We start from the raw sequence: 25,560 nt of genomic DNA, 5'->3' as shown, positions 1-25,560 counted from the left end.
AATTACTCCACTCCCGACTCATCCGTTCACGCTTCCCAACAGAAGAAGCTGGTGTTTAATAATCCCGTTGACACAAGCTACCATGCCAGCTTATAAGGTCCCTGCTCTGCACATTCAGTGTTTGCATAAGAAAGAGCAGAAGCAAGACTTAATTCCTTCCATGCCTATTGCAGCCATTTATCTTCTACAGTAGCACAAGTCTTCTTCTCATCATTGTATCATCACCAACAAAGCTGTCATTGTGGAAAGCACTCTGGGCTCTACTTAAACCTCTTTTGAGCTCATTTTATGACAACAGTGCAGATGCCTACGCTGCCGCTCCTCCTGCTGTGAGGTCTGGTGGGTCTGGGCTGCAGATTGTGGTACCCCAGCAGAACGAGGAGTTACAGCACAGGCACAACCCTGCACCAAAGGGAAGTTTTAACAGTGCATGTAAACCAGCTAAAAAGAAAATTGGAATAAAACAAACAAAAAAAAAACCCAACCCAAACTAAAAAGATCACAGCTGAGCAAGATGAATAAAACAGCTGAAGGAATAAATTTCTATTGCTACCTAAAAGCCATCCAAAGCTTTTCATTAAAGCAAGAGAAACTGGGATTGCACAGACGGGTTTTTGTATGAATGACCAGTGGGCTTGGTTGGGAAGTGCTGATTGAGCTGACTTTTTAATAAAACAAGTGGCTGGAAAGACATGCAGAATTATTCCCAGCTGTAACTTAGCAGCAAATGCCATACTGCTCAAACCCTACTGGCTTATTACTGTTCTGAGATCTGGCAACATGCGTCGCACGAAGCAGGCTGCTTGAATTTGTTTGTGTAAAAGCTGACACACTGGAAAGATTCAATATCTTTGGTTTGGAAGCTTAAAAACCACCCCGAAACCTCCGCGTGAAATGCAGAAAAATTCCTCAGAACAGTATTGGAAGGTTGCTGCCTGCCCCACGTAAATCCACAGCACAGATAAGAGCTGTGTTCAAACCCTACGAGGGGGAACTAGACGTAGCAAAGAACAGGAGGCTTGCCCAAGCCAACATCTGCCCCTGATCCACACCGCTTTTTAGACCTTGATTCCCCAGGGAGAAAAGTCAATAGATGCATTGACACAAGTTGCCATGACTGTGATTGGCAGCTGGACGAGTTTACAGCATCAGGCTGGAACTGTGCCCAGACACTTTCACCCTTGCCCATAGAAGAGCTCAGATTTTGGTTCTCATTTCCATACACTTCTGAGCACCAGGTTTGTAATCAGGATAAGGGGCTGGGGGCCACCCAGGAGTCACTTCAGTTCTTTTAAACAGATCCTCTCTTCTCTCTGTCCTGCAGATTTCTTCTCTGGGGAGAAACTCAGCGACCCCATGGGTGACCAACGCTTGTCTTTACCTATCTGTTGGTCTCCCTGGGAGCACCTGCATTAGCCGGTGGGGTGGTGCACTGCAGAAAGGGCCACGATGGGACACATGCTGCTACAAGGACCTGATGAGCTCGTATCCATGTCTCAGGGGCTGTGTGCACCAGCAGTGTTGTAGACAGACCCATGCCCTTCCACAGGACATGCAAAGCTGGCTGAGATCAGGCTGTTCAAGGCCTGCCCAGGAATGTTTCCTCAGCACGTGGCAACTGCTACTGCTACTGTCAGCCTCCCATGGTTTGACCTGGCAGTGGGGAGAGCTGGCACCACTTAACTCTCCTAAATCTCCTCCTAGAACTTCTTCTAAAAGGCAGAGCTCGTACTTTTTGCTAGAAGTACTGCCTGTGGATGGTGAGGCAGATCTCTCTGGCAAGTAAGGAGCAGACATTAAAGAAATGTGTACGTGCCAAGAGGTGGAAGGTGTGCACATAATAACTTTGCTTATTCTCCCTCTCCAAAAAGAGCTTTCAATGCAGCACTCTGTTGTCCACCTGCAAGCACTGCACATACTAGCTGGTGCCACCACCATGCTGGTGCCAGAAATATCTGAACCAAGAGAAAGAGCACAGTGGAAGTCATCTAAGTAAGAAAGGAAAGAGAAGACAAATGCAAACAGAAAGTCACTTGTCATTTAAAGAGAATTTGACCCATGTGAGGCTTAAATTAGAAGGCTGGAAGTTGATAGCAGAGTAAAGAAGAGATCTGGGCCCTTGGATTAATGCAGGTTCAGGGTTGTGAAGCAGCAAACAAAAAGCTGATCCTTCATCCATGGAAGGTTTGGTCACTATTTGTGTGCAGAAAAAAGTGGAGCAAAGTCTTCCAAAGCTGCTCACTGCAACAACAGCAGGATGGAGAAGGGGGGATGGGGGGTGAATGTGGTCACAGTACAGAAAAAGCCACAGCAAGCACCAGGCAAGAGCAGATCTGTGTAAACCAGCATGAGAAGAGAGCCCATGTGCGGGGGAAGATTATGCTGTACAGAAGGTAGAGAAGCAGCAGACAGGAAAAGGGCGCAGGTCCATCTGCAGCAGGAGGGTGGGAGGGAGCAGGGGGGCTGCACTCCTGCTATGAGAAAGCAACAGCGAGCACTGTACAAAAAGCAGGATGGAGAGAGGGTGGAAGGGCTGTGCCTGGAGAAAAGCAACTGCAGCCAGGAGGTGCACGCTGAGACGTCGGCAGCCAGAGCGCAGGGGAAAGCAGGGTCTGTGCTGTGTGTAAAGACAAAGGTCTGAGAAGCACAGCCAGTGCAGGGCAAGAAGCTGTGATGGGTGAAAGGGAGAGCTACAACAGTGAAAAGCAGCAGCAAATAGCAAAAGAGAGGTGGAAATTAGGAGCAGGAAAGAAAAGCTTGGCATGTGCGAGAAAAGCACAAGCGAAGAGGTTGTGCACAGGGGAAAGCAGAAGTAAGGGCATGGCATGAGCTGGCCTGAAAGCAAGGAAGCAGGGGAACACCCTCGAAACGGGCAGGCTATAGAAAGCATGAGGCAGAAGCAGGACTACAAATCCTGCTCAGCAGAACATGTGCAAGTTAAATAGATGATTTTTTTTTTTTTAAAAAAAAAAAGGCAGTAACTGTTATATCATCCGGAGGGGGCACAGACTGGAAATGCCCTTGGCAAGATGGTGCAGCTGCAAGGAGCGGGTGGAGAAGGCTGTGCAGAGCAGCACCAGCCTGTGAGGGGCTGGCAGGGGCTGGATGCTGCGGTGGATGAGGGGAGGGAAGGGCTTCTTCAACACTCGCAGTGTCCCACATGGCACCGTTCAAACACTTGCACTACTCCTCCCGCAAGCGAAGGGTTTAGTGCCCATAGGAGGCCAATGCCCCATGAGTGACCAACAGTGTGTCACCTCCCCAATCTCTGTGTTCTGATCCCTTTCCAGAAAGGGAAGATTTCGCAACTGCAGACGCAGTGTTGTTGTCCCAAAAGTCAGGGTTCTTTCACACCCCGTGTGCAAAAAGCTGATCGACATACAGAGTCGAGGTGTTTGTCCATTGCACCCCTGGGCAGAGATGGGTGCTAGGTGGTGATTCCACAAAGCTGGCACTCCTCGACTAACACACAGTGCACTTTTACACATTCTAAGTGACAGTTATCAGTGGTTTTACAGATAAACTGCTTTATCCTCGTTCCCATTGGTCCTGGCAACGTCCTGTTCTCATTTAAAGTCACAGTAGCCTCTTTTTCTACTGTTTGTGTTCAGAGAGGAAGGGGCTTTCCTTGATAGGGAGCTTTCCCCCACCGGATGCTTTTTACCACGCTAATTAGGATAGTTCTCTCAAAGTTCAAGTGGTTATCTCTTTTGTTAGTCAGTCTCTTTTGCTCCCTTGTGCTTATCTTGGCATTTCCTTGTTCGAAGGATTTATGGCATCATCCTGTTCTCCTCCTCAGTGTTATTTTACAGAGTTTGAGTAATCCCTTCTGTTTTATCTCCCTTATTTCTCCAACAGTGTCGCAGCAAAGCCTCGGCAGACCGTGGCGTGCCACCCCCGCTGCCGGTGCTCGGCTGCCATACCACACCGGATCCTGCCACAGACCCCTGCCAAGACCAAAGTGCAGCCTATGCACATGCTGTCATCCTCTGTCACTGGCAGACCATTTGGCAGGTATATTCATGGCCTTTCATGATGCAATTAGTGTCCTTTAATCAACTACAGCAGCTTCAGCTCCTTATAATAATACCTTGCTGTGGGGCACGATCAATAGCCAGCCAGCCGCTGGGCAAGGTGCTACTTTTAAGAGCAGTGCTGAACATTTACAAAGTCAGCACGCGCAAAGCCAGCCAGCACGGCTAAGCTAAAGCCCCTTGGTAGGCTAAATAAAATTATTTACTCCCCCTGCAATATTTTTGAAGAATATAAAGGCCTTACTTAAAAACTTGAAACAAAAGCAACACTTCTAATTTAAAAGTAAGGCTTTTAACAAATGAACCACTAGAAGGCCACCATACCCAACAAAACTACATGTTTCTTTTTAATTATGTTTTTCCCTGCCCCAGGGCTTTGCCAAGATGCTTATGCCAACCCCTATACCTCAGTATGGCCATGTGAGGAAGGTGTAGTATAGGGATGGGATTGTGGAGGGGAGTCTTCTGGGACCAGGTGAGGAAGGTTCACCTCTGTTGGATTATGACATGCCTACCCAAAGGACTACGTGGCCTTTCTCTGTGTATTCTCCCAGAGAGCATGGTGAACATGGGGTTCTCTCCTCCTTGTGGCATCCCAGCAGCACCACTGGACTCTGGCCCCAGTGACACTCCCAGTAAGCTCAGACCCAGCATCCTGGATGGAGGCAACTGTAGCAGGAGGAGTATGGAAGTGCCTACCGCTGCACCATCTGACGGAATTGCAGGGACCCGTGACTGACAGCAGCTCCCAGAGCATCTCGCTTTCGCGACATTTCCCCAGCACCCCATACCTCCGGTACCAGTCCAGCCAAGCCCAGAGAAGTGGCGGAGGGGATGCTGCCCTCCTCCACCAACATGCTATGTGAAGAGTGGAGAATCAGGGAGCATGTCTCTATGGATGGGGGTGTTGGGAGGCACCGTGCTGTGGAGCAGCAGGCAGCCTCAGGTCATCAGTGCGCTGCAAACGGTGGGAAGCCTCTGCTTTGTTTTCCTCCCTTGCACTGTCAAAAACCTGTCTGCTGCAATTGCCCCTTGGGACTTTGGGTGACACTTCCCAGTGGAGCTGAGGCAACCTGAGATTGTCCCTGGGTTGCTGTAACTTACTCAGTGCCATGTCATTTCTGGTCTAGACAAAGAAGCAGCCCAGAGGGGTTTGTGCAGCTCAGTGTGGGTTGCCAGCACTGCTGGTAAGCTGGGCAGAGTGTGTCTTCATGCAGAAGCTCTCCTCCATCCCTGTGTCCTGCCTGGCTGTGTTATAGCAGCTGTCAACTACTGTTCCAGGGGAAATTTCCTACTGAATCTAAATGATCCTTCACTGAGTCTTGTCCCTCCTGTAGCAATGAATTGGGACCTGTCTTTCCCCTGGTCCCTTCCAGCCTATGCCATTCTATGATTCTATGATTCTCTGGTCACCATCTCCATTTGCAGCACTAACGGCTGTCTGGCCTTCCTAAGTCAGCAGTGGGGTTAAAAAAAAAAAAAAAAATAGAAGAGAAAAAAAGCATCTCCAACAGTACCTGAGGGTGTATTTTTCCAAAACCAAACTTTTGCCCATGTGGCTGGCAATGTGCAGAAGGCAGAACACCGGCCCTAATGCTTCTTCAACCTTTGCACAGAGGGGATTACTACATAGACATTCCCACACAAATGAATTTGAAGAATCCGCGCAGCCTGAGATCACCACACTTTCCTCCCACTCCCAAAACTAGGTCACTCGCACACTGCCACTATTTTTTAATTTAGGGGAATACAGTTTTCGTCGGCTTAAACAAGGAAAAGAACACTGGAAGTGAGGGAGGAAAACGGGGCAGGGGCTCCGTGCCCCTGAAAGACACAGAAGTCAGCGAGCATCGCACCTGAAGGCAGACAATTGTCCATTGTCAGCGATCGATGAGGATTGGGCTAGAACAGAAATGATGCCTATTCTGGGCACAAGTATTGCCTCTCTTGCCCTAAAATAAGTCCACAGCTTTCAGATAAAATCTTCCAACACATTGCCTGAGAGTTCTGTTCACAAAATGAACAGAACTGATCAAAAACCTGCCCATGCTGAGACAGGCAGTCTAGGAAGGAGGCAACTCCAGCTGGGACTGTGGTCAGTTGTACTGCCTCTCCAGTGATGTTAATGGACCCTCATTAGAGTCCTCTGTTGTCCAGTGCTTGGGGGATGCCATCTGAACTCTTGGACTTCTCCCACAGGACAATCCATAGAGGTTCTCCATGGCATCTCCCTACCCAAAGGCCTCCTCCAATGCTCTGCAGCAGGAGCACATCAGGCACATCGCAGCAGAAGGCCATGAGAACAGTCTTCATTTCCCTTGGGTTTTTTTCTAATTTTTTGAGGGGTGATCCCCAGGCCCTGGGTGGGCTGCCACAGTCAACTGGATATTCTGCCATACTGTCAAAATATACATTCACTCCTTCCAGAATTTTCAGCCTTTTCCCTGAAGAGCTCGGCAAGAAAGGTGGTCTCATGCATATGCTGTTCTGCATATGCAGAAGAAAAGACTTCAGCTCACCCTTCCTAGGCTGTGATTAGCCTGCAAGATTGAATCCAAGCATGCAAATGGATGAGCTAATAACAAAGGGGGCTACAGAATGGTCAGTAGGACTCCTCAGTGCCACAACCCTTAAATGTGAAAACTAGATGTATGAAACTTTGGTGATCGTGGAGCAATCACAAATTCAGATAATAAAGACTTGTACAGTCAGACTGCAGCAATCTTATTTAAGATTCACATATATATATTTTATTGTCACTGGATATTTTTATTCCGTTTTTACAAGCTAAGAAAAAATGCAGGCATTCTAACCTAATTTTACAACACACCAGGTATTCATGAAAGAGCTGAAGTAAAAGGCTCGAAAGCTGATGGATGTTAGCTGTGCAAAAATCAAGATTCTCTTCTTACCTTAAAATCAAAATGTTACCAAGTAAATCCCCAGAGCCTTCATTTACAGATTTAAATTATCCTCTCAACATTTCAAGGTATAAAACTCAAACTAGATGAGTAAATACTTATTTTAAAATGTATGTGAGAAATCTCAAGCCAACATGTCAGAGGCTTCTATACAGAAACGTAATGCTTAGCATACAGTATGATATGATACCATATAATACCATATCGACTTTTCGTCTAACAGCAAAAGAGATACAAGAATAAATTGTCGCATGTATTTGTTACTTTTATAGGAATACTTGTCCCAAGTGCAGTGTCCTTTAGAGGTTTGACAAGGATAAATAGCTAGGTTTCTTAAAACATCACATTAGTGAATAACAGAATATAATTAGAAAGGGTATGGATTAGCATTTCTTGACCTTTTACTATGACAGGTATTCACTGATAATCTTGGGATTACTGAGATCGACAGTTACTGAAATATAACCAGACTAACCTCAAAAGCCACAGACCTAAATGCCTCAGCCCTAAAAGATGGGTTAGTTTCCTAAATTGTTTCATTAGATACACTGGATTACTAAAGATTAGAAATTAATACTCCTCTTCCACAAACATGGTCTGGATTTTGGACAGTTTGCTGTCTAGAATGATATTCCAAAGGAACATTTAAAAGGAACATGAAACAGCTCTTGTAACCTCAGAACAAAGCACATTATTGATCTATTGATAAAACCAGCATTTGCATTAGTTTAAAAAAAAAATAAATCAATCACTGTAGAGGAAACTTCTTTCCATTCATACTCCTTAAGAGAACATTAACAAAAATTAATGACAATACAAACCAATTAACACGGATCATGGTTCTTACCCTGGTAACTTTTCACTAGTGTCATCTTGTTGTAATCTTCTGATAAAATGAATTCCTGAGGGAGGGGAAAGAAAAAAACAAAAGAAACAGTGCTTAGAGATGCAAAGTGTTTGCGAGTGTTTTCATTTGAATTCGTTACCGAGGTAAGCTCTCCCATCTTCGCTACCACAGCCCTGTCTATACTTTTGCTAATTTTGAGTACCTCCGTCTAAAAAACTAAATACTTTCACTTTTTGAAGCTGCCTAAGAAACAACATCACGAGTTCTTCTGAACAGAATGGTGGAGACAAAAGAGGAACTATTAAAAAAGAAGTCAAAAAAAGCTGACAGAAATGGCTGGCGGTGAGATGAGGTACCACAACACAAGACACCTGAGATGTGTCGTGTAGCAAACACCCAGTGCTCAGGACTGCCTGCACGTGTACGCCGCTATGGGTGCACACATGTGCATGTATGTGTGCACATATATGCATACGTGTGCATACACCACCCCCCAACCTGAACACTCAGGAAACTCACTGTAAATATGTCAGAGCCCCTTGAAGTCGTGTAGTCCAAACGAGGTACCAATAATCCATGATGGGAACGCATTTCAGGTTTCTGTTCAAAAGTCTCTCAGTGCTTCAGACAAACAGAAAAGCAGACTTTCCCCTCCCTTGATTTTATCCCACTATTGGTTGGTATTTATTGCAGTATCTCAGAAGCAGACTTTCTTGCTTTGCTACTGCTTCGTTGTGGCTAACAAGCAGCTGTGCGTGGGGTGGAGGGTGGCTTAGCACAGGCTGTGGGTGCCTGGGGAGAGATGTGTGGTGTGACCCAGCCCGGCTCGCTCCTGCGGCCAGGCAAGAGCACACCTGGCCAGGGAAGAGCACACCTATGGAGCCTAGCTCTGCAGTCCTGCTGCTTTGGTGCTGTTGTTTAACTGCTGATGTGGCTTTTGCACGAGGAAATGATGAAAATAGCAGCTAAGAGTCTGTATGGCAGCCTTGCCTCCTGGAAAAACTCTATGTGGTTAAACTGACTGAGCACCTGGTTGTCCCTGGTGCGAGTTTTGAAGAGGAGAGGTTGCTCAAAGCAGGGCTGGAGTGGCCACAACAAAACTGCAACACCTCTCTGGAGGATACACCCAGGCACAGGGCAGGCTCTGCAGCCCCACCACACGAATTAGCTTTCAAACTGCTGTCAGGTATCGGCAGGCGTACACCACGTACTCAGAGAAACACAAAGGAAAACCAAGGAGTGTAAAAACACATCACATTAATAATTTATAGCAAACTACACAGAAACTCCCTGAGCTAATCTACCTTGGGGACAGAAGAAGTAAAACCTAACTCATTTAATCTGGAAATAGGGTGAAAGTAAGAGAAGCATTATAAACACAAGTTAAGCTAAATTTTAAACATACAGTTGTGAAATATTTATGTATAAGCACTGCCAAAAGCACTGTGCAACAGTAGAGAAGACTGGACTTCAGGGTCCTACAGACTGTATTTAAGGCAAACCAAATGTTTAGTGCAAAAGAGCATGAGAAGACATTCTAACCACCGAAAAGCTGGTATTTACCCGCAGTTTCCAAACAGAAATTAAAAAAAGTAATCACTTTGCATTTTCTGTGGGGTCACTGTAGGTAATCTGCACAAATTTCCAGCACCAGGATTACCCTAACACATCATATCTACTGCTTGGCACCAAGGTGGAGAGGCTACAATACTCATCTGTGGAACATCTATGGACCTCAGCTTCCAGGTAAACAACTGAGAGTGAGTTGAGGCAGCCATTCATCTTGCTGTTTCTAGGTTTCTGTTTATAAGTTAGTTACAAATATGTTCTCTTGAATTGCTCTACTTCATCTTTCTTTCCTTAATCTGCTCCACCTCCCATCAGCTTTCCCCTGGCAGCTGAGGCCTACAGTGGGGAGTGTTATTTAAACAGCAGCAACAAATCAATTAAGTCAGCTGGATTTCTATACCAGGGTCACCTTAACTCTGCAAACCATAGAACACTAAAAATCTGCTACGCCTCCTTAACTACTTACAGGAAGCAGTTTTCATTAACCACTGCCTGAAGAATGCTAAATCACCACATGAAATGCTTTACTGCAAAGGCTACTTGAAGCAGGACTCTTCGCTATGAATGCTAACTTTCTGCTGTCCTTACCTACAGAGAAACCGCTTCCATTGCTGCAACACAGAGTGGGACAATACATCTGCCTTTCCCACCAATTTGGCTGTCCTGGCACTGATCCCAGCTTTCACTGTGGTGGCACACAGACGCTGGTGACTTCAGGTGGGATGAAGAACGCGGTTTGCATTCTCACTTTTCTGTGCATTTTTCCCTTGATAAACGTGATGTGGCCATTCTTTTCCATGACCTGAACAGTCCCACAGTTTCAGCGGAAGACTGAAAAGGCTTTCGAGTCTCTCCGTTATAACACAGTAAATCAAATACAACTGCAGTTCATAAGGTTTACCCAAGTATTGATTAGCTCTGTATGCTTTAGCACAAATCACAGCTATGTACTACTAATACACCACTCCATCCACAGAAATAAACAAACACAGTACAAAATAAAGACAATTCCATTAACCTGAATATTGGACATAATTTTTTTCCTCCTTTTTTTTTTTTCTCTGAAGGCTTCTCGTTTCCCATTTTCTCCTTCGAAAGCATACAATAATTTGCGATCCATTTTCTTGTTTTGCATTTTCTAATGTTTCTCCAGGTCTTTTACTCCCTGCCCCACTTTACCACATGTTCTTCCATTGCATCCATCATATTAGTTGCGTCAATAGACAGGTATTTTAGCACAAGGCACCTTGCTCAAGAAATTCATGCCCTATTGCACATACATTGTGTCATCTGCACTACAAAAACACCGACTACATCTCTTTAATGTTGTACCAGCAGAAACTGTTTTGTTTTTTTTTTTTTTATCCTTCCAGACGTAGATGTTTTGCTCCTCAGAGTTGTTGATGCTCAGTTCTCATTAGGCAGCTTTTTGGCTCTTCTTAATGAGCTAGAAACGCTGAGGTCACCCACACAGCTCAGTTGGTGCTTGATAACTGAACAGAGAAACATTTCTGAGTCCTGAGGAAGTCCTTTTATACAGGAGGGGCTGGGATATATCAGAGTGCTCAGGATGGCAAAACCAAAATGCCTCCTTGCAGGGATTAAAAATATTTTTCCTGTCAAGATTGCTCTTCAAAGGTTGGGGTTTTTTTTTGTGCTACTTTACTAGCTTTTTTGCCATATTGAAAATGTTAGCGATCAGTCTTGGCTGTTTCAGGTAAGCTTATTATTACAACAGTGACTTAGTACCGTGAAAGCCTTCACAAAGCAGAAAGGAGAAGTCTTGAGCATCTGAAAAGACTGTCCAATCTAGTTCCCACTGTTGTACTAAGACTCTCAACTATACCTTCATGGAGTACACCTCCCTCACATTGAAACACAGACACCCACCATAAACTTCTCTTGCACTGAAGACCTCTGTAAATCCTCACCATGGAAATATTATCAGCATCTTGTTTCAAATAACTCTTGTGAAGGCAAACAAAACATATACTCAGGTATGTGCCATTTCAGAGTCCTTGGCCATGCGGCTGGCTGGCATGGCCCAGGATCTAAGGAAGACCTACACCTTTCCAGAGGTGCAGGTGGATGCCAGCTGATGTATCCTAAAATAGCACTAGAGACCTCTGCTTAGGCAATTGAATCAACTTCTGAGAGTTCATAATCTTTATATACTAGTTATGGGTTACCCATTCATAATCTAGTTCCCACCCTAGGGAATTTATAGTTTTCATTCTGATAGATGATGTCATTTTGACAGCACACTGTGGATGCCCTTAAAGGCTTGACTTTGTCCTGTTAACAAAAGCGTGTAACTCTCTCACTGTGTCTTGCGAACAACAAACCTCCTTCAGAAATGGAAGAGAATGAAGACTCTTACATCTATTGTCAGACCCTACACCTATGTCTGTTGCAAAGAAAGCTCTATAAAATCATGATAGTGTTTTCATTTTATGAAGTAAAAAAACTGGGAGAGGGCAGAAACTGTCACGTAGTTTTCTTGAAAGAAAAAAGGTGCACATCAGTAGGTAGTGCCTGACTCAGTCTTAGGTATTCAAAGTGTTGTTCATGGCCCAACCTGTAGGCATCTGCAAGATCAAATGACGTGGATGATGAATCTATCTTAATAAGTACCATCACCAAGGAAGAGTTCTGAAAGGGTTATTCTGGTGTCCTGTTGTCCTTGTGGCCCTGCTTGAAGCGTGTAACAGTTTCATCCAGACACAAGCATAGTCAGCAAAAAAGATCAATTTAATTCAGCTTCAACTACCTAAAAACTAAATCCCTCAATTAAATCTCCCCAGAAATGGGGAGAGAGATTTATGCCATTCTAAAACAATTTCTAGGGTAAGTAGCATGGGTATCTCCAAAGGCAATTCACCTCTCCTCTACTGGCTGCAAAACCTAATGATGAGCTTTATCTAGGAAGCTAACTTTCAGACGGATGAAATCAGGTGAGGAGTCTCATCTTGGCTGTGGAAGTCTCCTGTCTATTGCACGTAATAGACCTTTGCTCTGTTTCTTCTTGTGGTATCTTGAAAGACTTGCACCTATTAAAGCATGTTTTTCTCCACTTCAGAGCAAGGAATTTACAACCATGATAAAGTCTTTTGGCTTCCAAAAGTCCCTTTGGGCAGTCCTTAAGAAATATCTCTTCTCAAAAGAGGTTTGCAAAGGGTAAAAAAAAAAAGACCATAGAAACTTTTTTTTCTACTTTAGGTATCACTGCTCTTCAAGCAACATGCTAGATAATGTTTTGCTCAAGAATGGTCTACTTCACTGCACAAATGTTTGTGCAGTCTTCATGTTGAGAAGTTACAAAAGGTTGAAAACAATCTCTTCATCTTTGTAGAAGCAAAAATTGTCACTGTTTCACAAGGAAAGGTGGTCATACAAGATCACCTCATGGTGGCTTTGCTGAAACATCTGTCTTTCACAATAGCATTGCTGCCTATCCTTCTAAAAACGCACCATACACATTCCTGAGGTGCCAGTCTTATAACCAAAATCCATAAAGTTTACAGAAATGTCATGTAAAAAAAAAAAAGGCCGTTCCACTTTCTTATCCCTGTTTACATCTGAAAGTAAAAGCAGTACTTCCCTGCACTGCAAAAAGATTAGTTTGAGATTATGAGTATTATACCAGTTTACAGTTCTTACCAGGAGTCCTTTCCTTCTACACAGTTGAAGTGAAGACACAGAATGATTTTCAGCATTTTTTTTGGTCCTGCACCCAGTGTACACAAGGGTGCTGGGCATTACCAGAAGTGCTAACATGGAACAGCTGACTAATTCCCAAATACTTCAAGCTACCGAAGTAAATTGCCTGTACTTTCCCTTTGAAGGTCATACATTTAAAAGTAAGGGCACTAAGGTCGCCTTGTTGCAGTAAGTTCTTCTATTTTGTCGTCAGTGCGCCCTGCTAGTATACTCCTGTGCTAAGCTGATCATCACAGCTGTGCCCAGATAGGAAAATTTACCCTTTACTCCAGAGGGTGGTTGTAACCCACTGTCAAGTACCCAGGAATTTCCTCTAACAGCCCAATATTGCAGGGACTTGAATAGGGGGCTACCCTCACTCCTCGTCCATCCCCAGCTCCACCACTTCTTGTAGCACGTTACAGTTGTGGCTTCTCTTACAAGCCTTAGGTTTGCTACAGAAGGAATCATTTCATGGCTTGTGGAAGGTTGTGGAGCGCATTTTCTGCACAATCCTCTACTGCACAACTGCCTGCAGCTACAGGGGACTAAATCAAGCAGCACAGACAAGCCCTTCCCCCCTCCCATATACTTGTATCCAGAAGATGGGGAAAAGAAAAGCCCAGCTTGGCAACAAATAGAATCTGCCCTAGACGTGGCAATATGTGCCTATAAGTACCCCAAGTCACACGTTGGTTTACCACTTGCATATCTCATTTACCTATCTTTAGCTTTAGAATGGAAAATATCTAACTCCATTGGAATCAAGCACCCTTCCATGCTTCAAGGCAAAATGCCCCGAAAACAAAGGGCCCATCTCTTCCACCATGCCCAGTATTTAAATACCTCATTTACAGTCACCTTCACATTCCTTAAAGGCCTAGTGAAAACAAAAGTGTCTAGTAGGACTGGAAAATTACAGCTATTTCGGAGAGTGGGAAAGAGGGAATTTCAGAGGTGCGGGGAATTCTCTGACAGCTGTCCCATCTCTTAGATACAAAAGGAGAAATCTCCTACAGGCACCAAAAAGTCCCTGCTACTAGCCATTAATAGCTTTATAGGTCAAAACCTTCACATCTTTGATACAGCTCACAGGCAACAGCTAAAAGGGTCACACAGCCTTTCCCTAACACCATTTTGGCTTTTGCGCAGACAGCTGCCCTTATGCCAACCTGCAAACAGTCATTCAGTTATAAAGCCCATAAGGCAGAGACAACAGCAGTAAAAATCTGATATGATGGTAAAATGATCTTAAGCTGGAAGACGAGTCTATTGATGAGGCATACGTCAAAAATACCTCTCTGACCCACGATCCTTCCACAAAGAGATATTAGCTCTTTACTCATCACCCCACAAGAAAAATCCAATGAATAAGGTCAGTTGCTACCCTTGTCCCAGATCTAAGCCAGACTCTTGTTTGAATAATTTGCTTCCTTTCCACTAACACAGGTCTCTCTTAAATGTTAATGAACCAAACCTTTCAGCAACAGCACTGCCAGTTAGGAGCAATTCCTCTGAAGGAAGTGAGAGGAAAACAAAACCTGAACCCTGAAGTTTGGAAAAGCACCTAGATATGGAGCAGAAATCCACCTTCTGCCTCTCAGAAGATGATTTTTCCCCTCCTAATTGTTGCTTTCAGAAAACTTTGGTATAGTATGATTAACAAGGCACTCAAATTTAATAAAACAACAGCTGTTTTTCTGCATTGTTATTTTTTAAGGGATATGCAAATTAAATCAGTTTGCTGAACTGCCTAATAAATATTGTAAACCCCAGTCAATCTCTTTGTGGCAGTTGGAATTAAATTTGTAACTATCTGCCATTTTCTACACTATAGCTTCAGTTCCACTAGCAGTAAAAATTCCCTCTCCCAAACACTAGCAAAAATATCCTCTCCACAACATCACACACATACTTCTCAAAAGGGAAGCATTTCAACTAGAAATCTTTGGATGTACTTACTGAGATTGTACCATTGTCTAGACCTATGGACAGCCTTCTGGTTTCCGGGTTAAAAGACATGCATGAACATGGAGCTGAAAAAAATGAACATGTTGATGAAGTTAACAAAACTGCGATTCTCATTTTCTTGAAGTTCTGGAAAGCCTAAAACTAGCTAACATGCTTTATGATGCTGTTCAGCATTTTCCCCCTTCCAATAGACAAGCATTAAAAAAAAGTGTTCTTGCAATTCATTCAACCCTATCCTTTTAGGATATGGAACAATGGCTATTTTTTCCTCTAGCTCCTTTGGTTTTTTGCACTAGTTGTCTGAAAACAGGCATGTCGTACAAGAGCAGTGGTGGCGTTTCAATATAAGAGGCATCTGACATTTCAGCATAAATCTGAGATATTACTTAGCTGAATAATTTAGTTTTTTACATTTGCCTGAACTTTAATAAAAGAAAACACTGTATTATGTCAGAGGCTTGCATCCTATACCTGCACTAAGAAAGTTAACCTGTAGGAACCAACATCTCAGCCAATATTAAGGTCTGTGAGTCCAACTGTTCCCTACTCTAGTTTCACCACAGACAACACCACGACAGTATCACATACTACGGCCAAAATAAAAGATTGTATTGAAAACTAGCCATTGTTTTATTATATCAGTATTACTCTAATAAACATGACAATATACTCTTAAATTGCACACAAGTTGGTCATACTATGCTCCCTCGAGGATCTGGAAGGGTTTGAATCAAGGGTAAAACTAGAATTTTCTTGCAAGAACTCAAGTTATGCTCGGTTTAACTGAGAAATTGTGGAGTTGCATTCAGAAGGCAGGGATTTTTTTACTGCTCTACACAGCAGCATGCAGCTGGGAGTCCTGCTGTCCCAACAGATACCTTCAGGAACCATTTTTGAGCAGCAATTGCCAACTGCAGCTAGGGGCAGGCATTCTTGCACCTTTGATAATGATGAGTGTTTTTTAAAACATATTCTTCTGATAAATATAGAGTAGTCAGATGTGCTTTTAGTTCTGCTTCTCCCTCCCTCTTGGTTTCTACTCTCCATTGTGATTACTTGCAGTGTTTTTGTTGCTAACAAGCTTGGAGTCCTCTCTTTTGCAGTGCTGTATATCCGGTATATTCTCAGTTTGTGTAACACCTAGGATTAAACAGTCCACGGCTGAGCAAATCTTCCTCGATAATTTAGTTGGCAGCTATACGAAGAAGAAGAGAGTCTATGTTGACTGTTCTACAAAACTTGTTCTACCTTTGGTATTGACTCCCTCTTGAAACATTTCCTAAAGGACAACCAATCACAAGCAGAAAGCCTACCAGATCCACATCCAGGCAGGCACCTCGATTTGTTTCCTTCCTGGAAGGGTTGACTGAATTAAATCAAAGAAAAAGCTTTAGTTTAAGGAAACTGCCAGAAAGGAAACACTTAAATTAAGGCTACTAAAAGTGACAAAATTTCTGAGGGAGAAGTATAGGAAGGAGCAAAGGTAAACTTGAATTGTCCCTTTGGATGGTGGTGCATTACTATTATATTGAGTCTTTCAGGGTTGTAGCAGAATGAGACAGTTGTAGGAAAATCAGACAGGAAAAAAGGCAATTTTAAGCAGAATAAACATCAAATCCTTTTAAAGGCACTGAATGCCAGAACAGGCATATTCTACATATCAGCTTTCAAACACCAGACACTGCGCATACATTGAAAGAGCTACTAGTAACTCTGAAGGCAATAAACGGCTTGCAGAGAAAAAGTCTCAGGTAAATCAGCTATTTGAAGTATGCTTTTCTCAAATAGCCTGAAACACTTCAGACACAAAAGGTGCAAGCAACTGCTTGACACGGGCTGATTACAAAAAAGCCACTTCTAAATTCCAGACCTGTGCGTACATAGTCATAGCAGTGTAAAGATACTTATTTCGCTATAATTGTTTTCCTAAGGGAATTCTTCAGTAACACGTGGTCTTGGAAAAATCATTATGTCAGCACTAAAATTACATCCACACTATCTACATTAAGGTAGTTAAAGTGATGCCGGTTGTAACAAGACTGCAGCAGCTTACACTTTAGTGAAAATAAGATCACATTCAAATAAGCACTTAGGCTCATTAAGAAGAGGGGAAGAAAAAAAAAAGAAAAACAAAACAAAACAAAAACCCTCAAACCCTGAGCTTCCGAGATGTTTCAGATCCTTTTAAAACAATAGCCAGGAAAAATAGCAGCACTCTGAAGGCCCTCTACTTCAGTACCTAGCTATGATTTGATATAAGGAAGAAATTTTTTACATTGAGGGTGGTGAGGCACTGGAACAGGTTGCCCAGAGAAGTTGTGGATGCCCCATCCCTGGAAGTGTTCAAGGCCAGGTTGGATGAGGCTTTGGGCAACCTGGTGTAGTGGAGGATTTCCCTGCCCATGGCAAGGGGGTTGGAACTAGATGATCTTTAAGGTCCCTTCCAACCCAAACCATTCTATGATTCTATGATTCATTCTACGATTTTGATTTCAGACTGAAAAAAGATTGATTCAAACTACTGCAGAGGACAGGCAGGATATTCCTGACGCAGAAGCCTGGCTGTAGTCTTTATCTTAAATAGAGGGCAAACACACACTGATTTTAGCCTTTGGAAAACGAAATATGGAGGAAAAAGCCCAATTACATACTTCACACTCTCAACAGTGTGTCACCTCTATGAGAGGCTGACAGAAGTAGAAAAGAAATAGAAACTTTGCTCCTGCAGTTTCAGGGGGACCCCCCCCCCCCTTCTGAAGTGCTTAAAAGTGGCGTAGTTTAAGACTGAAGAGGCGTGTTTTGCTTTGCAGTTTTTTTACCCTCCTGTCCAAAGCAAAGTGTTAGCTATGAAAACCACCATAAGACAAACAGTGTATTATCTGCCTCAAAGACTGGACACTACACTGTTCTTCACTACAATAAATCCTTTACTCTGTTCATCATCTGTGAGAAGTTTTTGTTTGGTGAAGTTTGGGTCTTTTTGGGTGGCTTTTTAATTTTTTTGGCAAAACTTACTTCCCTTGACTACAGTTCCTTTCCCTTTCCTGAATTTGTGTCTACTAAGTTGTTTTGTTTTAACTCCTGTACAGACGCTACCCAAAAGCCACACATCTAACCATGGTTACATATCTATAATCTGTGTTACACATGTGCAACCAAGGGTACACATCTAACCATGAGGAGGGTTAAGATGCTCATCAGAGGTCTGGTGTTAATATAGTTGTTGAGACAACGCTGGCATGAAGGAGATGCCTTAGCCAGGTTTCCAGCTTACCTTGTTTGCCTTACTGACAATGTAACAGCGTGCATAACACTCACTGCTCACTCTTTCTCATGGACTAGAGAAGATGATAAAAAATGTGGCCACCAAGTTGTCCAGAATTTTCCAACCACAGAAACACCCACAGGCAGGGTATAAAACTTTGTAATTGGGGAAATCCCACCTCTAAACAGCAGCAAGTGTCCCTACTCAGAAGGGATCTACAATCCTGATCTTTTTTCCAGGTATTTTATGGGTTTCACATTCAGAATGCACTGATGGCCCTATTTGGGTGCAGAGATTGACCAAAGCACATGGCTGACTCAGCCCAACTCCTCATCCTCCTCATCTCCCGGAGCATCCAGAGTGCAGACTCAGTTATTGAGACTACCTGATATAAAACCATAGAACAGTGCAGGTCATGCACCACCGTAACCAAAGTCACAAGTCATGCTAACATGGTATCTATAGGTGGGACTGCCGCTCACAGCTTGCTAAGCAGCACAAAGGCACCATCATGCCTACTACATTTATACACAGAGAACCTCTGGGCAGTTGTTGTTCTCTAAACAACAAAAAACAGTATGAACCTAAAGCAGAGGACCATCAAAAAGGTGATCCACATAGAAACAGACAAAATGATTATTTCCAGTTAAGTAAAGACTTGTGCAGAGGCTGACTCAGAGCCCTTCCTACGATTTCCAAGTTTAAAACCATGGCTGATAACAATGTAATTGGCATTGCTCCAGTTGTTAATTATACCTGATCATTCTTGAAACCGGTGAATAACACAGCATAATTTTTATATCTCATAGCTCAAAAGCTTACCAGCCTTCCAAGTGAAGGAGCAGTGTCAGATGTTCAAATTTATGAAGGAGCTTTAAAATAGTCCCCTTTGAGTGGATCTGGATCTACTCCACCATTTCAAGTGAAGCTGTTATTACTGGCAATAATGCAGCCTTGCTAAGACCAGAGGAGGACCGAATAAGATTTTAAAATGCAAATGTATGCAAAAAACACCACATGGAAAAAGAGAAGTATCAATGTCAAACTGCTAGAACAGCCATTTCATAAGTTTGACTGGGGAAAGCAAACTTTTCAGGACAGGTCAAGGCAACTCAGGCCACTGCTAGTGACTATGACAGAGCTCCACCGACTGCCACATCATTAGCTGGTTTCCAATACCTTTTTGTGCAAAATCTTGCACAGAAAGTACCTTTGAGGCTTGACATATTCTTATGAGCTAGTCCATCACCGAAGGAAGAAGAGAGATCCTCCTCTCTACCAAAGGAATGATTACTTAGAGCAGGCAGGCAAACACCGTTGCCTCTCTAGGGTCCCAAGTTGATGTTGTTGTGGTACTAAAACTTATCTCTATTAAATATTTTACGTATCATGGAGACAGATGTCTCTTCTAAATCTAGCTATCTTAGCTTAAAATAATTCCTTCTCCAGACAGTAAGAACACCTCAATGGGACTTGATAAATGCTCCTCAATCTGTGGATTTAAGGTCAGCTTCATAAGCTTTCCACAGACAGGCTAACCCAGCACATCTGAAGCTGATTGAGGAGCATCAGCATACCCCTGCTGCTGGTGACCTGCAGACTTATACTCCTGCTTTCAACACAGGGGTTATGACAAACAGCCAGGGCTGTGATTTTTTTCAACTGTCTCTTGGAAAAATGGACATCAATCTGCGTGAACACTGTCTTTGGGAGAGAAGACATGCAGTATATCATACTGGAGAGATCCATCAGGGAGACTTGGTTTTCCACATTTACTCGCAGGGGTAAAATGATTCTGCTTCTTCACTAAAAGTGCTGCTTTCCCTGTCTAGTATCCTCTCTTACATATTAGCTGCAGCAGGATATTAAGTTCTTATCAAATAAACCCATTTGCCGTTGCACTCTAATGGACTGAGCACATGCAGTAGGAAGGGCAGAGTGATTTATACTGGAGCCTTACACAGCTTTATGGACCCCATTAGTGGCAGAATGCGAGACCACATTCTGAGCTCTCACATTTTTTAATCTATGTTTGCATTAAATGTTCATCCCTTGCTAGCATATATGTATCCTTTTGCTGCTGTAATCCCTGATGCCTCTCAGAAGCATTAGCATGCACCTTGGTAAAGCTTCACAGAAACCAAGAGGATTGTTCAAGAATATTATTTAATACAGAGTGGTAAACTTGCAAATGGTCATAAACATGAAGCTTCATCAAAACCAGAAAAGCCATTTCGCAAATACACAGAAGATAATGAACATCGTCTCATACTTACATGGCATTGCATGGTATATGCTGGGCCAGTACTGCCCACTGTCTCTCTTCAGCCAAACACGAACTGTTCTACAAAAGAAAAAGCACAACACACACATGAGGAAGAATGAAAAAGTAGCCGTGAATAAAAGCAAAGCGGTGACAATGAATGCACAAGACCTTCTTCAACATTATTACAAGTTATTTTGCCAAGAGGGAAAATAAACATGCAAACTCCTACAGCAGCCTTCAGAACGACCTCTGTAGGGTGAAGAGAGTAGCCCATTCCTTGGTTCCATGTAGTACTCAGCATCTCAGCTGAACACATCACAACAGTATTTGGAAACTGCTATAGCTGTTTGTTCTTTGCCATTCCCAAGGACTGGAACACGACTGTTCATTCAATGCCTCACATGAGGATTTGGGACATCCTTGGTAGCTCAGGAAAGCACTCCTGTATCAGCCCATTCAGTCCCCTGCAGAAGCCTTCCCCCTGCTCTCAAGACTGAAGAAGACAAACTCTTATACTTCTCTGAAGAGGATGATCAAGGTGACAGGCAGCCTTGCAGTCCTTCTCTGGCCCATCAGTTTGGAGTTCTCATACTTGAACAGAGGCACCTAGTGCTCCAGCCCTCCCCACAAACACATCAGTGGTTTCCTCTCTGCTAGAAGACCTTCCCAATGTATCTCAGGATTACTTTTGCTTTCTCATAATCGTAGCATACCAGCAGGTCCCTGTCACTCAATCCGTGTCCTTCACACACTTGAGATGCTTGTTGCTGGTTTCCTGAGCAGAGGATCTGGACTTATGTACTATCTGGGGCATTAAGTATTTATTATTTCAATCCTCATTGTCATTTGTTTGTTTTGGTCCAAACTCTGAAGCCTCTTTCTAACTGAAGCCTTACTGTTCCTCAAATCTTCATTATCTTCAATTTTAACTGGTAAACTCTCCATATAAAACTGTATTCCATGCTTTACTGATTTACATCAATTGTATTAATTAACCTTCTGTAGAAAATGTAGTTATCTAAGACAGTATTATGTTAGTGTAGCACAATAGATTTTAACCCCTTACCCACTTCTATTTAGTCTTTCCACCAAAGTTAATTTGCAATAGTAGATAACAGAGGGATCTAAACATAAGCCTTATTTTCCTGTAGCAAATCTATAATTTGCACTTGATAGTATTAAGGGGGAAAAAAAAAAAAAAAGCAAGAATGGCTCTTTCCAGTTCATGAAACATGTAGAAATATGGTTTATGGAGAAGACTACATGGTCATTCTTACCATTACCTCATTTTAATGGAAAAGCAAATTTCAGCCCTTTTTAGACAGCAAAAGTTTAGAGCAATATGTTAATATAATGTAATACGAATTGATCTAAGACATTGCATACACAAATCAAGTCTGAACAGAGATGCCATGCAAAATAATAAAGCAATTCAAGAACTCGTCATCCATCCTGCAAGCTTCAAGCTAAGGGCTGCACCCCTATGCGTTCCTGGATTGTACATATCCAAAATCAAGTTTATGCTCATCCTGCTCTGCATCCAAACTCATTTTTCAGCAAACAATTCAGATACCTTTGTATCTGGGCACTACACAAGCTGCATCATTTTAGAAATTACACAGTATGTTGCTCTAAAAACTAACATTTCATTGGGTCTGCAAGTCTCACAGTTAGAAAGCTCTCACGAATTACTCAAAACATACAAAATTCAGTATCATTACCTCCTAAGTCTAATGGCCTTTTTGCAATCAGCAAAAGGCAGCATCAGCACAGATGAACACATCAGCACCTATTCAGCTGATCTGAAGCTAAACCACCAATACTTTTTCAGGGGCAATTCATCAGCCGATAACAACGCTGACATATTTTCGATAGCAAGAGGGACAAATCCTTCTGTCATTTCTCGCTGTAGCTAACCGTAGCTGTTGTCAGAGCAGCACTGTGTTCCGACCTCAGCACACAGGTCTGGGAAGATGTCCACAGCCATGGGGCTGTACACCAGGTTTGGGACAAGGTCTAAAACCTTTGAGTCAACCCAAAGGATCCACCTTTGAAAAGAAGATGGTCACTGTAATTCTGGAAGCAGACCAGCCACTCTATTTCCCAAACAGGCGAGCTCTAACTAACGTGTTTATCCTCAAGAAATGAAATTATTGTGGAAATGAATGAGTGTGCACAAAGAAAATAATGAGATCAATCAAGGGAACTGAAATAATATGAAACAGCAGCCCTGAGGAGGTGCACCAATATCCTGGGAGACTTGTCTTTCTTGACCATCCCAATCTATATATTCAGTGCTACGAGTTTCAAAACTCCCAGGCTTCGACAAGGTTGCCTCTCCTTTCCACTTTAACACTCTGGCAAATCATAAATCCTGTACAACATCTTACGGATAATTCAGATTGTTAAAAACAGGACTACGTACTAGAAAAGATCTTTCAAAAGCTAGAAGATATAAAAATAAATTTTATTTGTAAAAATGGCAATAACTTGGATGCTTTGGGTTGTTTTTGCTGTTATTTTTTAAACTGTACCCACTGCAGACTTATTAATTAATTTGGCAATTATGTCAATGTAAAGACTTAGATGAATGATATTGAAACAAAAAATAGTTTCTAAGTTCAAACAAAAAAACAAACCCCAAAACCAGTGGAGGTTCCTAGTTAAGAGTGAAACTACTTTTCCCAGTGTAGTAGGCCTCTTCTGTAGGTACACAGTATGCTCATTTTTTTACATAGTCAAATATATTTCCATCCAATGACTAATTCATGCGAAATGAGAAACAAAGCATTGTAAGAATAAAAAGACCATGAAAAGATGTTATCTAACTCTAAGGTGTGTGAAAGGGAACATAACCAGCGAGTCACTTCATGTAACTCATTACAGAACTATTTATCTCCCCAGTAAATAATTTTTAATAAAGGAAAACAAAAGATCTTGTAAACAATTTATTTTAAAATTAAGGACAATTGCCACACATATCTTTAAAACAAGCTTTTAAAAGTTATGTTAAGCATTATAATGGCATTCCAATATCTATCTATAAGCTGATGTAAAAGTAAAAATTCTTCCTTATATCAGAAAATGATGACTCATGTTTTTCTTCTCCTTTCACTGGATTAGACAAGGCATTTTATTGAAAGAAGAAAAACTAACCTCAGGTCATTAAACTTTTCTGGATAACTTTTTCTAAAAGTAGATTTGGTCTAAATAACAAACTGTGCCGACAACTGAACCCGGGAGAAGCCAAATGCTGTTGGAAGAGAGTGTCTTTTTTCAGCTGCAGTTCTGCATGTTTTTGTATAGTTAACACAATACTACCCACTAGATGTGAAATCCAGAGCTTTTGAAGCTTCTAAAGAATGCAAAGAAAAAAAACAAGCATGAATGAAAATACACTTTTTTATGGATATATAGCACGAAGAGTACTTGCTGGTTGCATAGTTACGGGGCTTAAAACACAGCACCCACCCAGGTCAGGATCCATTCTTCAACTGCTCTGGCGTGATCCAGTTGGCATCGCCATGGAAATGAGTTGTCCCTTCATTTCATTGCCAGCAAATTGACTTGGAAAGATTTTTAGAACCTGTCAAACCGATGGATACTCTTCTAGTCTTTTCATAACAGAGATGATTTATTTTTAAATGAGACAGGCTATACAGAAATAATTCTGCCATGCAAAAGAGAGGCTACGTCTTCACATATTAAAGAGATGTGAAAAATGTATATTTTAAAAGAAAAATTGCTTCTCTCTCAGGATCAAGAGTACGTGTCTCAAGTCCAGCTGGCTGTGGTTGTGCCAGCAGGTCTCAAACACACTGCTAGGCTGTGCATGCGTTCAGGAGGTAGGCTTCAGCTGAGCACCTACTACTCACAGAGGTGCCAATGTCAACAGCAGCACATCCACCTTAGCACAGCAGCTCTGCGCTTCATCATCTGCAGAAACTTATTCCATCAGCGGTGCATGTCATGATAAAGACTTTTTGCTCAGACAAATCCTAGTTTGTGCATTTAGGTTGCAGTATGCTCCATGAATGTCTCCGCAATGCTGCCGGGCAGGCTGCAAGATTCTCTCCTTGATCCCTAGTCTGCACTGAGCTTCTTGTCATCTCACTGCCAGAAAACTTGGTGTTGCTTGGAGCTGTGGAGTTGAGTTTCTGTGACTGACTCACAGGCAGGAATCTTGTCTTTTCTGCTTGGTGCCTTGAGTGAAATTAAGGCAAAAGACAAATACTGGTGTTGCATACAGTACAGAGATATTAGACATGTCTAAGTACTGTCCCGTGACGTTTGCATGTTGCAATACTGTGAAATCTGTTATAGGGAGATCCAATACCACCTTTACTTAGAGAAATAAGTTTTCCCTGTTCCACTCCACTTCTCCAGAATATCCATGGAACCACCAGTTCTAGTTGTACAGTGTGAGTGAAGAAATCTGGTAGATCAGATTCCCATAACAGATCCCTCCTCTCCTGCTTATGAATGTTTTCCTTCCTCACTCCTGCCTTTTTAAACATTTCTCTTCATTGAGATGCTCTTGTGTAACATACTATTGCCTTCATGTCCCAGGCATATGTCAGCCGTACAACAGAACCGAGGTAACCCTCAACACATACAATTTACTGCAATATTTTATAGGTATTTGGCTTCAGGAAATTGTTGTAAATGGCATTTTAACATACTCCTCATTATTGGTTAAACCTTGGACCATAAATTGTGGATTTTTTTGATCTCCTGTCTTGCTGAGGGACCAAGAGGGTAAGCATCAAATCCAGCAGAAGGTGTGAAATGAGTTTTATTCCTATTTGTAGTGAGCACCTGGTACAGAAATTTTCATCTGTCACTTTCTAAAGTTGCACCAGGCTCATCCAGAGATTAATGCCTGCCCTGTGTGCATTACTGCTCCTTGGGAAAGGGAGGTAGGTCATCAGTGCAAATGACATTACATAGTTAAAAATAAAACCATCCCCTTCTGTCAGCTGTCCTAA

The 25,560-nt window shown here is 42.5% G+C and overlaps 1 protein-coding gene across 1 annotated transcript in view; it reads right to left on the bottom strand.

The window, feature by feature from the left end:
- Positions 1-25,560, bottom strand: part of WDFY2 (WD repeat and FYVE domain containing 2) — a 71,233-nt gene that overhangs the window by 12,135 nt on the left and 33,538 nt on the right. Inside the window, exons 2-4 of the mRNA XM_086612209.1 lie at positions 20,583-20,650; positions 15,033-15,106; positions 7,803-7,857 (exon numbers count right to left, since the gene is read on the bottom strand). Of these exons, the coding sequence (XP_086468335.1) occupies positions 7,803-7,857; positions 15,033-15,106; positions 20,583-20,650 (197 nt within the window). The remainder of the gene's footprint in view (positions 1-7,802; positions 7,858-15,032; positions 15,107-20,582; positions 20,651-25,560) is intronic.

Source organism: Tauraco erythrolophus, chromosome 1 (genome assembly GCF_009769465.1).
Source record: "Tauraco erythrolophus isolate bTauEry1 chromosome 1, bTauEry1.pri, whole genome shotgun sequence".
Lineage (NCBI taxonomy): Eukaryota > Metazoa > Chordata > Aves > Musophagiformes > Musophagidae > Tauraco > Tauraco erythrolophus.
Note: the sequence above shows the minus strand (reverse complement) of the source record. Positions and strands in the feature narration are given on the sequence as shown.